The sequence below is a fragment of the Peromyscus eremicus genome, chromosome 10 (genome assembly GCF_949786415.1).
Source record: "Peromyscus eremicus chromosome 10, PerEre_H2_v1, whole genome shotgun sequence".
Classification (NCBI taxonomy): Eukaryota; Metazoa; Chordata; class Mammalia; order Rodentia; family Cricetidae; genus Peromyscus; species Peromyscus eremicus.
Window position 1 is genome coordinate 806,111 of NC_081426.1, and position 13,393 is coordinate 819,503.

Here is a 13,393-nt window from a genome sequence, read left to right on the forward strand (position 1 = left end):
TATTGAGATTAAAGGAGTATGCCACCACACCTGGCCCTGAGTTTTGTGTGTGGGTTCCCAGACAGAATTAGCACACAGTATTTAATCAAGTTGTAGTAGATTCTTTTATTCGGAAAGATGAAAAAAAAATGTGTAAAGGTATGGAGGCCAACAAATAAATTGAGAAATGGAAATTCTCACATATAAAAGAATTTGAAATTTAGAAAGCAGGTTATCAAAAGTTTTATCCTGATTATTTGGAGTGATGGGCTAGTATAAGGTAAGACCTTAAATATCTCACCAGAAATATAATTCTCTAAATATAAACTGTCTTAACTGCCCTAGGCAACTGAAATAAACAAAACTACAAAACATATAAAACTGTATGACAACAGACAAGATGACTGTAAGCGTTTGTTCCTATTAGCATGAGACAAAATTACTAAAATTTCTCCTTCTAGACATCTATGTAGAATAGGGATTCAGGTACAAGCTTTTTTTTAATTAGCAGACTGACTATAAAGGTCAACCCTAACTTATGGTTTAGTTCATAATCACCATGGATTTGGCAGTTGCCAAAACATTTCAGAATTAATTCTCTGACCTAATACCCTGTGCCATTACGCTTATGCAGGGCCTTCATTTCAAACGCAAATCTCGGGAGTCATTGAGGGGTTGGAAATGGGGATATTGTTTCAAGGGCACAAAATTTGTTCATATCAAGTGGAGAACACATTTACAGACCATAATTAAGATTGATAAATATATATCTGAAATTGTTGAGATCTTAAATGAAATCAGATGTGAGATGAATGTTAATTAACTTAAATTAATCTCTTTACCTATATAAAAACACATAAAACTTAGAAAAATTCTTTGACATTTTATCCTTGTATATAATGAACTTTGGTAATTTTTATCTCCTGTCACCTACCCTCTCTCCCCAGCCCACTCTGGCTCTACCCCTTCCTCCTCCCAACAAGTCCACTCTTAGTTTCATCCTTAACAAAAGAAAAAAACTCTTTTGTGTGTGTCAAATAAACGTCAGTGGGTAGATGAATATGTTAGTTTGGTTTAATCCCCTCGCGGCCCGACCTCCTGCGGACCGTGCGGGCGCAGCTTGCCTGCGAGCCCGCCGCCTTGCGTCCGTCGCCCTCACTGCGGGCCGCCGTCGTGTGCGGCCTTCTGACGCGTGACCCGCGCCAGCGCCGTGAGCCTCCAGCACCCGCGCCGCCGCAGCACCCGCGCCGCACACCCCGCTCCGCTTGCTCGCGAGAAGGCTGGCCACCATGGCGGAGCCGCTCAAGTCTGTGGACTACGAAGTGTTCGGGAGAGTGCAGGGTACATCCTGACCCCGGGAGGCCAGGGCTGTGGGAGGGCCAGGAGAAAGCTAGTGCCATCCACCTTAGGGCTGCCTCTTCTGAGGCACGGACTTCCGCTCAGCCATGACACAGCAGCCGCGCGTGGGAAGGATGGGCTTTGCGCGTGCGCAGGAGAGCTGCGGGAGGGGGCGCCTGGGTGTGGAGGGAGATCACCCAGAGTGTCCGAGGGGCCGGCTGCCAATCTACGGGAAAACGCTGGAGTGGGTCGGAAAAGCAGAGGTTATTGGTCACAAAGGGTTGTCAGGCTTGGGTTTAGCAAGGATACCTTAATGATACTGGATGGTTTACTTCGTCAGAGGTTGTAGTCCCTCTCCAGCTAACTGGCAATTTTTCCTTCCTTGGATTTTGGAGATTGAGCCTTACATATACATATTTTTGCGTTTGTGCACTATACCACTGCACGGTACTCTCAGGCAATTTAAATGAGTTTTCTAATTTTTGTTTCATTATAAGCTTAAATAGTTGCACAGAACATAATGTCTGTCTTATTGTATAATCTTTATATTTGTAATTTAAAATGTTAAAACATTCTTTGAAATTTACCTAATAGGGCTTGACATGGATATGGTGGCCCACGCCTTCTCGTTCGGCAAAAGCAAGTGGATCTCTTTGAGTTCGAGACCAGTGTAGTCTACACACAGAGAAAATGATCTAATGAAATGCCAGTACTGTAAAGATTTAATATATACTATTATTCCTTTAAAAGAAGAAAGGTTTTTGAGACTGGGAATATAGCTCAGTTGGTAGAGTGCTTGCCTAATTTTCACCTAGCTCTGGATTGAATACTCTGTGCTACACCAATGTGGTGTGGTGGCATAAACCTATAATCCAGCCGGCACTTGGGAGGTGGCCAGGTATCAAGTTGAAGCCAGTCTCCAAAATAAAAACAAGGCTCTTTTACAATGATGTAACTCCCTGCTTGAGTCTGAATTTCCATTCTACCTCCTCATGCTTTTATCCCACTATTCAGGAGAGTTTCTTATTGCTCACTCCATCTGGACCCCACTCCCACCCCAGATGTGCTGTCTATGTGTGTAATAAAAACAGGCTATGGGGTGCTTGTATAACTACCAATAGCAATAAGCTTTAATGGTAACTGTTCATAGATTTAAAAGGTGAGTTTGTATTGGGAATTTATTTCTAAGCAGGAAAGCTGGGATTTTTTTTTTAATAGAACCTTCTTTTAAAAAGAGGAATATTATCCTTTTGTTATTATTTTTGTCCATTTTGTTATTTTATAGATATTTTACTTGGGGCAATGTATCCAGGGTGAGGTTAAAAAATGGATAGAAGTGTTTTATTGTTGTTGTTGTTTGTTTGTCCTTATAAGGCACCTTTTGCTTCACAGTCATTATGAAAAGGGAGGTAGGGAAGGAAATTCACGGCAGACAAGTCTGAGATCAGGTTTAGGAAACAATGTGCAAGGAAGCTGAAAGTTTGAAAAGTGATTCCCTTACAATTCTTGGGTTTGTACCTTTAGAAAGTGCATCAGGAGTCATGGCCATAGTACCCATCTGATCCTGTCTGATCCCAGAAGCTGAGCAGTATTGGGCCTGGTTAGTACTTTTGATACTGTGGTAACTTGACTACATCTAGAGTTAACTAAAACCCAAAAATGGAGGGCACATTTGAGAGGCATTTTTGTTTAATTTGAAGTGGGAAGATCCGCTTCTAATCCATATCTTTGAGGTAGAAAGACCAACCTCTAATCTGGGCCACACCTTCTGGAGGCCTATATAAGGACATGGAAGAAAGAAGCTTTTGATCTTTGCCTGCTTGTCCTTACCTTGCTAGCAAGTCCATTCGTTCATTAGCATTAGGGTCTATTTCTTCAGGATTCTGGCATATACTGAAGACCAGCTGAGACATCCAGCCTTATGGACTGAGCAACTACCAGATTCTTGGACTTTCTGTTCATAGCCAGGCATTTTTGGATTAGCAGGACCACAGCCTATAAGTTATTCTAGTGACTTCCCTTTCTTTTCTTTCTTTCTTCCTCTTTCTTTCTTTCTTTCTTTCTTTCTTTCTTTCTTTCTTTCTTTCTTTCTTTTTCTTTTTTTTTTTTTGGTTTTTCAAGACAGGGTTTCTCTGTGTAGCTTTGTGCCTTTCCTGGAACTCACTTGGTAGCCTAGGCTGGCCTCGAACTCACAGAGATCCACTTGGCTCTGCCTTCCGAGTGCTGGGATTAAAGGCATGTGCTACCACCGCCCAGAGTGAATTCCCTTTCTATATACACAGATTCATTTTATAAGTTCTGTTACTCTAGAGAACCATGACTATTACAGACTTTGGCACCAGAAGTGGTTCTAGAACAATAGAAGTATAAGGATGACTCTTTTAAGTATCTGGAATAGAGTTTCCAATTTGCCAACATATACAGTTACCAAAACCTCTCTAGTTATGAAAGCCTCTCCTGGGAGCTTGGAGAGCACTAAAGGCCCATGGTGTGAACTGTTTTACAAACTTAAAGAGATAAATACATTTAATTATCCCAATTCACCAATTTTTTGTAAGTGGAAAAGGATTTGGTGACTCAGTAGGTAAAACTTATAAGTTTGTGGAAAAATAAGTGAAGTGTTAATCTAATTAACTTATTGATGAAAAAATCAGGAGTTAGATATCAAGTTAAAAGCCTGAAAGATCCAGGGGAGCAGCCACAGTTGCTTCCTACCTCTTTCCTCTGACCAAAAGGGCCACTCTCCACCCCACCTTATTACTTCCTGTATACTATCTGTCCTTAGTCTTCCTAATCTCTATGGTGAACTAGTGGCTAGCTCGACCCTCTAACTCCAGACAAGATTTATTTGTCAGAACACAATCAAAATATCATACATTTCCCCCTTTTTGTCTAAATAAAAAGTGAAGATTTTAACTATCATAGTAAAACTATATACAATAAGTACAATAACTATATACAAATATATACAGGCAAGAAATACATTAACAATGTCCACTCCATTTGAATTTGAAAAATTCAGAGAAAATACTCTATTATCTATCTTACCTTGTTGAGTCCAAAGGGTTGTACCTAATTCACTTTCTATGCTAACTTGTATTATCAACACAAACTTATTTTTTATGTCTTTCAACCTTATACTCTTTACACCACTTTTTTGAGTTTCTTTTCTGAATTTGGTAACCAGGAAAACTATAACTATAACTATTTGGTCTTCAACTCCATCAGAAGGATATAATATTACCTGAGTAAACAGGAAGTACAGAGCAAACAGCTTCCAAAATTAACAAATGACAGAAATAGCTGGCTGCCTGGACAGTCACCCAAAGTTCCCCTGTAAATGTTGGGGCATCCATCTCTGTCCTACAGGCCTAGAATATCTGACAGACTTTCCAATGAAGTAGGATTTTTGAAAGACTGTCCTGCTTTGTCTTGATACAGTTCTGTAGTCACTTTCTTTTGTGTCCTGCTTGTCCAATTTGGACAGCATAATGTCAGCAGTTGATGCAAGGACACTTTCTTGCCCAGTGGCTAACTTTTGCAAGAAAGAAAGTAAATTCCATATGGAGTTTCTTTGATGCCCATCATCTTCTCTGAAGTAGATGGGTGCTGCCAGGAGCAGACATGTCTCATCATCATGAAAAAAAGAACCTTATGTTATTAAAACATCTTAAATGCTATGTTCTGTAGATCTGTGAAGTATTTGAAGACCAGGTGTCTACCTAAAATATATTTCTGTTTGACCTAGAAAACATACTTAATAAGACTACAAGTTTGATTGTAATTAATAGGTGACTATTAACCTACATTTCTATATTATCTTAAATAGTTTATAATGATAACTTTGGTAATAATTTACATTGCATTGTTAAATGAGCTGTATAGATGCAGTAACTTGAATAAGAGTAGGAACATATGTACAGTATGTTCTAACAAAAATAACCTTAAACTTATATCAATATACAGAATTATCTTAAAAATAAAAACATATATACAGTATAACAAAAATAACCTCAAATTTGTGTCACTATACAAAAATCCAAAAGAATGTAAAATGTTTAAAACTAGTAGTTGCTTTTTTTGTTCTAAAAGTAGATTCAATGATCTTTTTATCCTATCATTTCTATATCCCCACTTTTTCTTTTCAGCACAAGATCCCTGAATCTAATCTCCTTTATTCAGCTTTTTTCCCTTTCCATTACCAATAACAACTTGTAACGAACCCCCCTAAATGATGACAAATATCCATAACCCACTGAATGACCAAAACCCACCTAACCCACCTCATGTTCTTAAAATTACTTCCTGTTGTCTGGAGGTGATGTTATCTTTAGGGGACCCTGAAAAAAAATGGGATAATTGTCAAGTCCTGGAGAGCTAGCTGTATCGTTTATTGTCCAGTCTCTATGTAATGGGAAAATGCAGGGCTTTGTCCTGGCTGAAGTAGTCTGTGGGGCTGAATCATCTCAGCTAGCCACCTTGAAATTGTCCTGAGCAGTTTATAGTCCAAAGCCGATGTGTTTGTCAGCTTAGTGGTGTTACAGTAGTCCTGGTGGAATTGTTGTTTGCAGGGCCTCATCCTCATTTAGAGACTTCAAGGGTCACTGTTAGGCATGGTCATGGTTCACTGCAGAAAACTTAAACATTTTAAATATCATATGCAGCAGACCTCATAGAGGATAAAGGACCATAATTTGTTATGTACATCTAGAGTACAAAAACTTAATTCATAGTTACGGGATAGAGACTCAAACTCGAAATCATGTACAGGAAGCTTGATGAAGCTTTTTTTTTCTAGAATTAGTACTCTATATGACCATTAATCTCATGACAAAAAGTTTAATATGTATATTTTAATTATATAAATTTTGAGATAATATTTATACCTTAACAATGGTTTAAGGAGTCAAAATAAAACCAAAGAATTATGAATTAGTGGTAATAGAATAGTCCCTTAATTTTGACTTTTCTTCTGTCCCATATCAGGTGCCTCTTCTGACATGAGACAGAGATTTTGCTTTAACAATCATACTTGGATTTACAGAAGGAGAGGGCTACCCTCCAACTCCAAAGCCAGCTTTAATTTTTTTTTTGTTTTTTTGTTTTTTTTTGGTTTTTCGAGACAGGGTTTCTCTGTGTAGCTTTGCACCTTTCCTGGAACTCGCTTTGGAGGCCAGGCTGGCCTCGAACTCACAGAGATCCGCCTGGCTCTGCCTCCCGAGTGCTGGGATTAAAGGCGTGCGCCACCACCGCCCGGCTCAGCTTTAATTTTTAATTGATCTGGAACTATAAAAAGATGACTTGCATTATATGTGTGTAGAGAATAGCAGAAACAAATATTTAGGAAGATTTGTGAAATTTTATTCTGTTAGAAATGTCATATACCAATAGGCCAATTTACTCTTTTTCTTGGGACATTTTCTCTGGATGATTAGTCCTTTTCCTTCAGATGTCTCATTTGTCCAGTGGTCTTCAGATTCCTTAGTCTTCATTCTCCTGAAAGACAAAAACAAAACCCCGCCCCAACCCTAACTTCAGGGAGTTTGTAAACAGATGTTTCCTGTCCTGACCACCTAGTCCCAAATAACTGACTCAGAGGCCAAATATGAATTATAAATGTTCAGTTGACAGCATAGTCTTGTTACTCTTACATTTTAATTAATCCATAATTCTTATCTGTTTAGCCACATGGCTTGGTACCTTTTCTCAGCACAGCATTCTCATCTTCTTTGCATTTGTCAGTGACTCTCTGACTGACCTTCCTCTTCCCAGAATTCTCCTAGTCTGGCTCTCACACTCAGTCTCTTCCTGCCCAGCTTTTGGCCAATTAGCTTTTTATTAGCCAATGAGAGTAATACATATTTATAGTGTAAAAAAGGATTGTTCTACAGCATTTCTCTCTTTTGTCTAATTAAAAGGATTAATTCAATGGATTTATAATGTAACAAAGTAAAATTATACTGTTTATAAAAAACAAAAACAGTTATCATGTAAGAATCACAGTCATAATATCCAATCTATTTGTACGTGGCAAAGTCAGAGAAAACATTCCATTTTCTATCTTATCTTTGTGAGTCCAAAGTTTTATACCTAACTTGCTTTCTATCATAACTAAGGAAAACTGTAAGTTTAACTATTTAGTCTTTAACTCCATCAAAGACCCCAGAAAAGGATGAAATGTTACCTAATGATGGGAACAAATTGCTGCCTGGACAGTCACCCAAAGTTCTTCTGTAATGTTGTGGTATCCAACTCTGGTCTACAGGCCTAGTATATCTGACAGACTTTTCTGTGAAGCAGGAAATTTTGAAGGATGTTCTTACCTCGTCTTGGCAAAGTTTAGTAGTCACTTTCTTTTGTGTTCTGCTTGTCCAATTTGGACAGCATACTGTCAACAGTCAAGGCAAGGACAGTTTCTTGCCCAGTGGCTAACTTTTGCCACAAAGAAAGTAAATTCCATATGCAGTTTCTTTGATGCCCATTATCTTCTCTGAAGTAGATGGGTGCTGCCAGACATGTCTCACTGTCAAGAAAAGCCTTAAGTTACTAAACATCTTAAATGCCATATTCTGTAGGTCTTTGGAGTATTTGAAGACCACCCATCAATTTAAATATATCTGTGTATTACCTTGAAAACATACCTGACTATAAGTTTGACTATTATAGATGACTATTAATCTGCATTTCTTAATTATACATTACTTTTTTTAAATGAACTGTGTTATTAGGCAGTAGCCTTTTGAATTTCAGAGAACCAGGCATGCATAACCTCCTGTGGAGGGCTATGAGCAGGATGTCTAAGAGCCATTAAAACCTGAAGAGTCGCCTTAGTCACTGTCTGCTGCTGTTGGATGTGCTTCAGGAGGTATATAAAGAGAATAAGGATTAACAGTATCACCCCACCAATCAAAGCATATGTGATCACCCAGGAGAGATCAAATGACCTTTTAAAGTTGTCACAGACCTTAGTTTAAAAAAAAAAATCTGTCTCCAATGACATCACCGGGACCCTGGTCATATTGAGATGGGATATTTGTTCCCAGAGTATAATGGAGTAATTGAGGGGTGAGGTACATTGCATGGAAGCATGGATCACAGGCCAGTAGGGACATGTCTCTTATTAATTCTATTTCTTAGGCATTGACAAGAGAAAGAAAAAAAAGGGGGGTGTAAAGCAAAGGGCTTTTTCTACGGACCAGGTGCCCTCCAATATTTTGGTGGTCAGCACCAGGTCCATAAAGTACAGGCTAGGGAAGAGTTGATGGTAAATACCACAGGGAAAGCAGGAGTTAATTGCCATTGGCAACAGAATGGAAAGCAAGGGAACCAGAGTCCATAGATCTTCTGCTTTGGGGGAAATAAAAGGGGCAATGGTAGTGAGTATGTACAGTACCCATCCACGGCCAATTCTTTGGTGGAGGTGGGCTGCTCCATGGCGAGATACACATGTCTTGTTGGGACCCATGTTGGTGTAGTTGCACTCTGAGGAAAAACACAATCATGGGTCAGCACGGGGGTTTGTGTCTGCCATTGGAGGAAGATGGGGCCTTTTCATCTTACTAAGGGTAGAGGTGTGCCCTGGGACAGGGACACCCAATGTTTCTATGCTGGACTGAGTCCCGCCTCATCGAAGCTGAGAAAATTTATATGGAAAAGGACTTCAGTTAGAGCCAAATGGGGATCCCTTTTTGCCTCTGGTGAGATGGTCTTGGTCAACAGTTCTTTAAGAGTTCTGTTGGCTCTTTCCATGATGGCTTGTCCCTGAGAATTATAGGGGATGCCAGTGGTAGGAGAGATCTTCCAGGATCCTAGGAAGTTTTTAAACTGTTGAGAGGCATAGGCAGGGCCATTGTCAGTCTTTATTGCCCAAGGCACCCCCATGACCAACATGGCCAATTTAAGGGCTTTAATCGCATTAACAGTCTTTTCCCGAGAAAGTGCAAGGGCATACACAAAGGAGGAGCATGTATCCACTATCATGTGAACATATCTAAGATTGCCAAAAGGAGCATAATGCATAACATCCATTTGCCAAATGGCATTGGGCAGTAAGCCACAGGGGTTGACCCCTGCATGTTGAAGTAGCCCCAAAGGGACAAGAGGGGCACAGGAGGCACATGACTGAGACAAATGCTTGCACTGGAAAATTGGTAGCTCAGTGAGAAGTTTATGCAGGTTCTGTGGAGACAGGTGAAATTGCTGGTGAAGAGTCCTGGCTTGTTCTAAGAGGTCTATACAAGCTGTTAATATGATGGTATCTATAACCTCATTTCCTTGGGCCAATATTCCTGGCAATTTGGAGTGGGATCTAATATGTGATAGGTACCAGGGCTCAGTTCTCTGATTTAAGATATCTTGTATGAGTAGCATAGTGCTGGTAATGAGGGTCAGTGAGTCTTTGACTTGAGAAAAGTCCAGCACACAAACTTCCTGTATAACATATTGGCTGTCAGAAAAAAATAGTAATGGGTTCAGTCTTGCACTCCACTAGAATCTTGAGGAGGGCAAATAGCTCACCCAGTTGAATGGAACTCGGGTTAGGGATAACATATGTAACATCTTTGGAGCCAGAATGCTGGATAAGAACACTGTATCTGTTTTTATTGGAATCTGAAAAGGCCAGGGTGGCGTAAGGGTTGGGAGTGGAGGAGGGGACTGCATGGGCTTTATCTATATTGGATGTGTGGGGAGTTCTGCTAAGATCTTGGCTGTTTTTTTTGTTTTGTTTTGTTTTTTGGCAAATGATTGTCGGTAATTCCTGTGAATCCTGCAACCATTTCCTGGAATGAGATAGAATCCACCCAGAGGGATAAGGTATTCTTTAGAGAAAAGGGGAAGACAAGCTTATCTGGCTCTCATCCATATGTTCTCTGTGCCAGCATTCATGCCTTAAGGCCAAGTTGAAAGGACTTGTCAAACTTAGAGGTGACCTTGTGCAGGTCAGAATGTGCTTTGTATATCCATAGAAGGTACCAGATTGCCATAATACTCCCCCAAATACCCTGGGTGTCCAGAGGACCATTGCCAATAAGGGCCTTTGGGGAAAATGGTGTTGCAGACTGGAGGGGGCTAGAATGGCCAAAACCTTTTGTAGCAAATCTATAGCTTCTTGGGCAAGCCTAACCTTAGTGGAAGGACAGGTGGGGCCCTTCAACAATGAAAAGAGGTGTCTCATCTTTTGGTCAAGGATGGGCAGAAAAGGTTTAAGCCAATTAACTGTGCTATATAATTGTTTTAATTCTGAGAGTGAGTACAGTTCTTTAATTTCCACTTTAAAGGAAGGGGGTAGATCTGCTTAGCAATGGAAAAGCCTAAAAAGGCAAAGGGGGTACCATTTGAACCTGGTGCCACCATCAGATATAATGACTCAAGATCTTTTAACACTCTTTTGGCAGTCCAGATGTGCCAGAAGGAGATCATCCATGTGGTGGATTAAGAGGACATCCTTGGAAATATTTACCAAGGCCTGAGAAACATATAACTGGTGAACTGTGGGGATATTCTTCATTCCTTGGAATAAAACAGCATTGATATCTCTTGGCTGGCTTATGCATATTAGGTTTCCATACTATAAAGGTAAAGTGGTCACAATCCCATGGTGCCAGCAGAATTTGAAAAAAGCAATCCTTAATATCCATAACTAAAATATAATAAGATGGAGGGATAGTGCTAGGGTAGGGGAGGCCTGGTTATGTGGACCCATTTTTTCCATTTGATCATTAACTGCACGAAGATCCTACAGGAGGCAGTAGCATCCTGATCTCTTGAGAATAACAAATTAGCTGTTCTGCAACTTATTCTTTAGGATTGACAGCTTGGGTTCAATTATAGGCCACTTTTCCAACCAGACATCTTGATTTGAGAGACATGTCAATGGAATGAGGCTAGGAGGCTTGATTGAGGTGGATTTCTGAAGGACAGTGGCCCTTAGAATTGGGGGTGTGACTCATGTGTAGGATTGTGATTTGCCAAACCTCTCTTCTCATGGACCTGAAGGTCATCAAAGAAAGCTCTATTGTCAGTAGTTAGAACAGCAGCCATGTCCTCCAGGATGTCTCTGCCCCAGAGGTTTCTTGGTACTGTAGAAACAGTAGGGTGAATGGCTCCCTTGTTGCCATGAGGTCTTTCCAATAGACTGGACAAGTGGTAATTTTTGAATCTTGTTTGCTTACTACTCCACTGTTGCGGGGAGGCAGGTCTAAATTTCCAGCAGGGGAAGTGGAGTGCCTCCATTTCTGTTAATATGGTGATGTCTGCACTCATTTCCACCAAGCTTTTAACACCTTGTCCAACAAGATAGACAGTCCGCATTGGGGAGTGTGGAAAAATGTGCAGTGTTCAGTAGACTTTTGGATTACCAGAGCCTCCTCTTACTGGTGGGGCTAAGGAGTGCCCCACCTGGAGTTTAAAGGGGCTAATGCTTTGGCAGGCTGTGATCTGCAATCCTTTGCCCAATGAAATCTCTTATTGCATCTGGGGCATTGGGTCCTAGGCTTTGCCTGGGGGCAGTCACACTGCAGATGGCCTGGTTTGCCACATCCTTAGCAGGATCTGTCTACTTGGGGGCCCTTGGATGTGTCATTGGTGCACTGCCTGTCCACAAGGAAGGCATCCAGGGAAGCGGTGAGGGCAGCAATGGGACTGTTTCTGGGGTCAAGACCTCTTGTGGCCAGGACCCACTTGTGAATGTCCTCATTGTGGACCACTGCGACTGCATTTTGGGTGGAGGCGTTAAGCCCTTCCCAAACCAATTGTTTGATTAACATTTCCCTGGTGGGGCCTGGGTCTATTCTCCACTCCACTGCCTCATTGACACATGTGAGAAAATCAGTAAAAGGTTCCCCTGGCTGTTGAATAAAATTGTGGCAGTGAGTTGAAGGGTCCTGAGGGGTGCATGCTTTAAGAGCCTTGAAGGCCAGGCTTATTAGCCAGAGCCTATTAGTCGTAGGCTTAATGGCCAATCTGTGCCTGATAGATAGAATGGACAAAGTTACCTCATCTAGTGAGCATGTCAAGGGTTACTGGAACATTAATTAATCAGTTCATTGGTGCTTGAGCTTCTGCTTGATCATCATAAGCCAATTTCCAGCTAAGAAAGGAGGCTGACTCCAGCACAGCTTTGAGCAGACTATACCAATCAAAGTAATTCTGTAGTTGTATTGCTCATTGAGTGAGGACCTGTTTGAAGTAAGGTGAATCAGGGCCAGACTCTTTAACTGCCTTCCATATAAGGGAGAGTTCAGCTAGGGGGGTGGGAATCCATGGCTGGTTAGTGGCATTTTGTCCCAGGTTGAACGGAAATACTTCCACCAGCCTTTGAGGCCTGAGATGGGGGTTAGTGGGGGGTGGCCTGCAGCAGCTGGGGGGCATACTGAAGTGTAAAGGAATTTCCACCTTCAGTGGCAGGTGAACATCGAGTCACTTCACTCCAAGGGTACCGTGGTGGAGGTGTAACCTCCTGTAGCAGGAGTGGAGCTGATGGGGAAGTGGCACATATGGTCTTAACTGTGGCTGAACTCTCCTCAGCAGGTTTCAAGGGTCTGTCTACCTCCTCTTCATTAGATGCCATAGAGATCAGACATGGAAGGGGTTGAGGTGATGCAGAGGTTACTCATTTTGTAGAGGGTGACAGCAGACAAGCAACAGTAAGAGAGAAGATGGCAGTTGACAGAAGTGGAAAGTTGTGTCGGAACTTTATGTTTTATGCTTAGTGGGGGACTTCTGTGGGTTTTTTTTTTTTTTTTTTAGGCCCAGCCATATGCCCACATGGTGTCTCCAGATGAGGGACAGCATTCAGGAGCCGAGGCTTGATTCTGCTTCCTGGGGGGTCAGCTCTTATGTGGAGGTGCCAGGCAAACTGAAACAAGAAAAAAATGTGCCTTCCTAACTGGATGAGCAGACAGACATGACAGACAACACAGAAGAAGGGAAGAAACGGGGTCCCAATGCTTACTTGCTGAAGGGACCAAAACCCACACAATATTGAAGGGCCTTCTTGCTGAAACACGCTATTTTGGGGGCACTGTCCAGCACCACAAGTAAGGGGAGGGAGACAAGCAGAACCTGTTCAGGCACC

At 41.4% G+C, this 13,393-nt stretch overlaps 1 protein-coding gene across 3 annotated transcripts in view; it reads left to right on the forward strand.

Moving 5' to 3' along the window:
* Positions 1–1,181: 1,181 nt before the first annotated feature.
* Acyp2 (acylphosphatase 2) overlaps positions 1,182–13,393 on the forward strand; it is a 211,871-nt gene continuing 199,659 nt past the window's right edge. For 2 of the 3 annotated variants that reach the window (XM_059275143.1, XM_059275141.1), the window contains exon 1: positions 1,182–1,320. In XM_059275143.1, the coding sequence (XP_059131126.1) occupies positions 1,269–1,320 (52 nt within the window). In that variant the 5' untranslated portion in view covers positions 1,182–1,268. Of the gene's footprint in view, positions 1,321–1,483; positions 1,566–13,393 lie in introns of those variants that run through there. The other variant, XM_059275142.1, reaches the window with a different exon arrangement.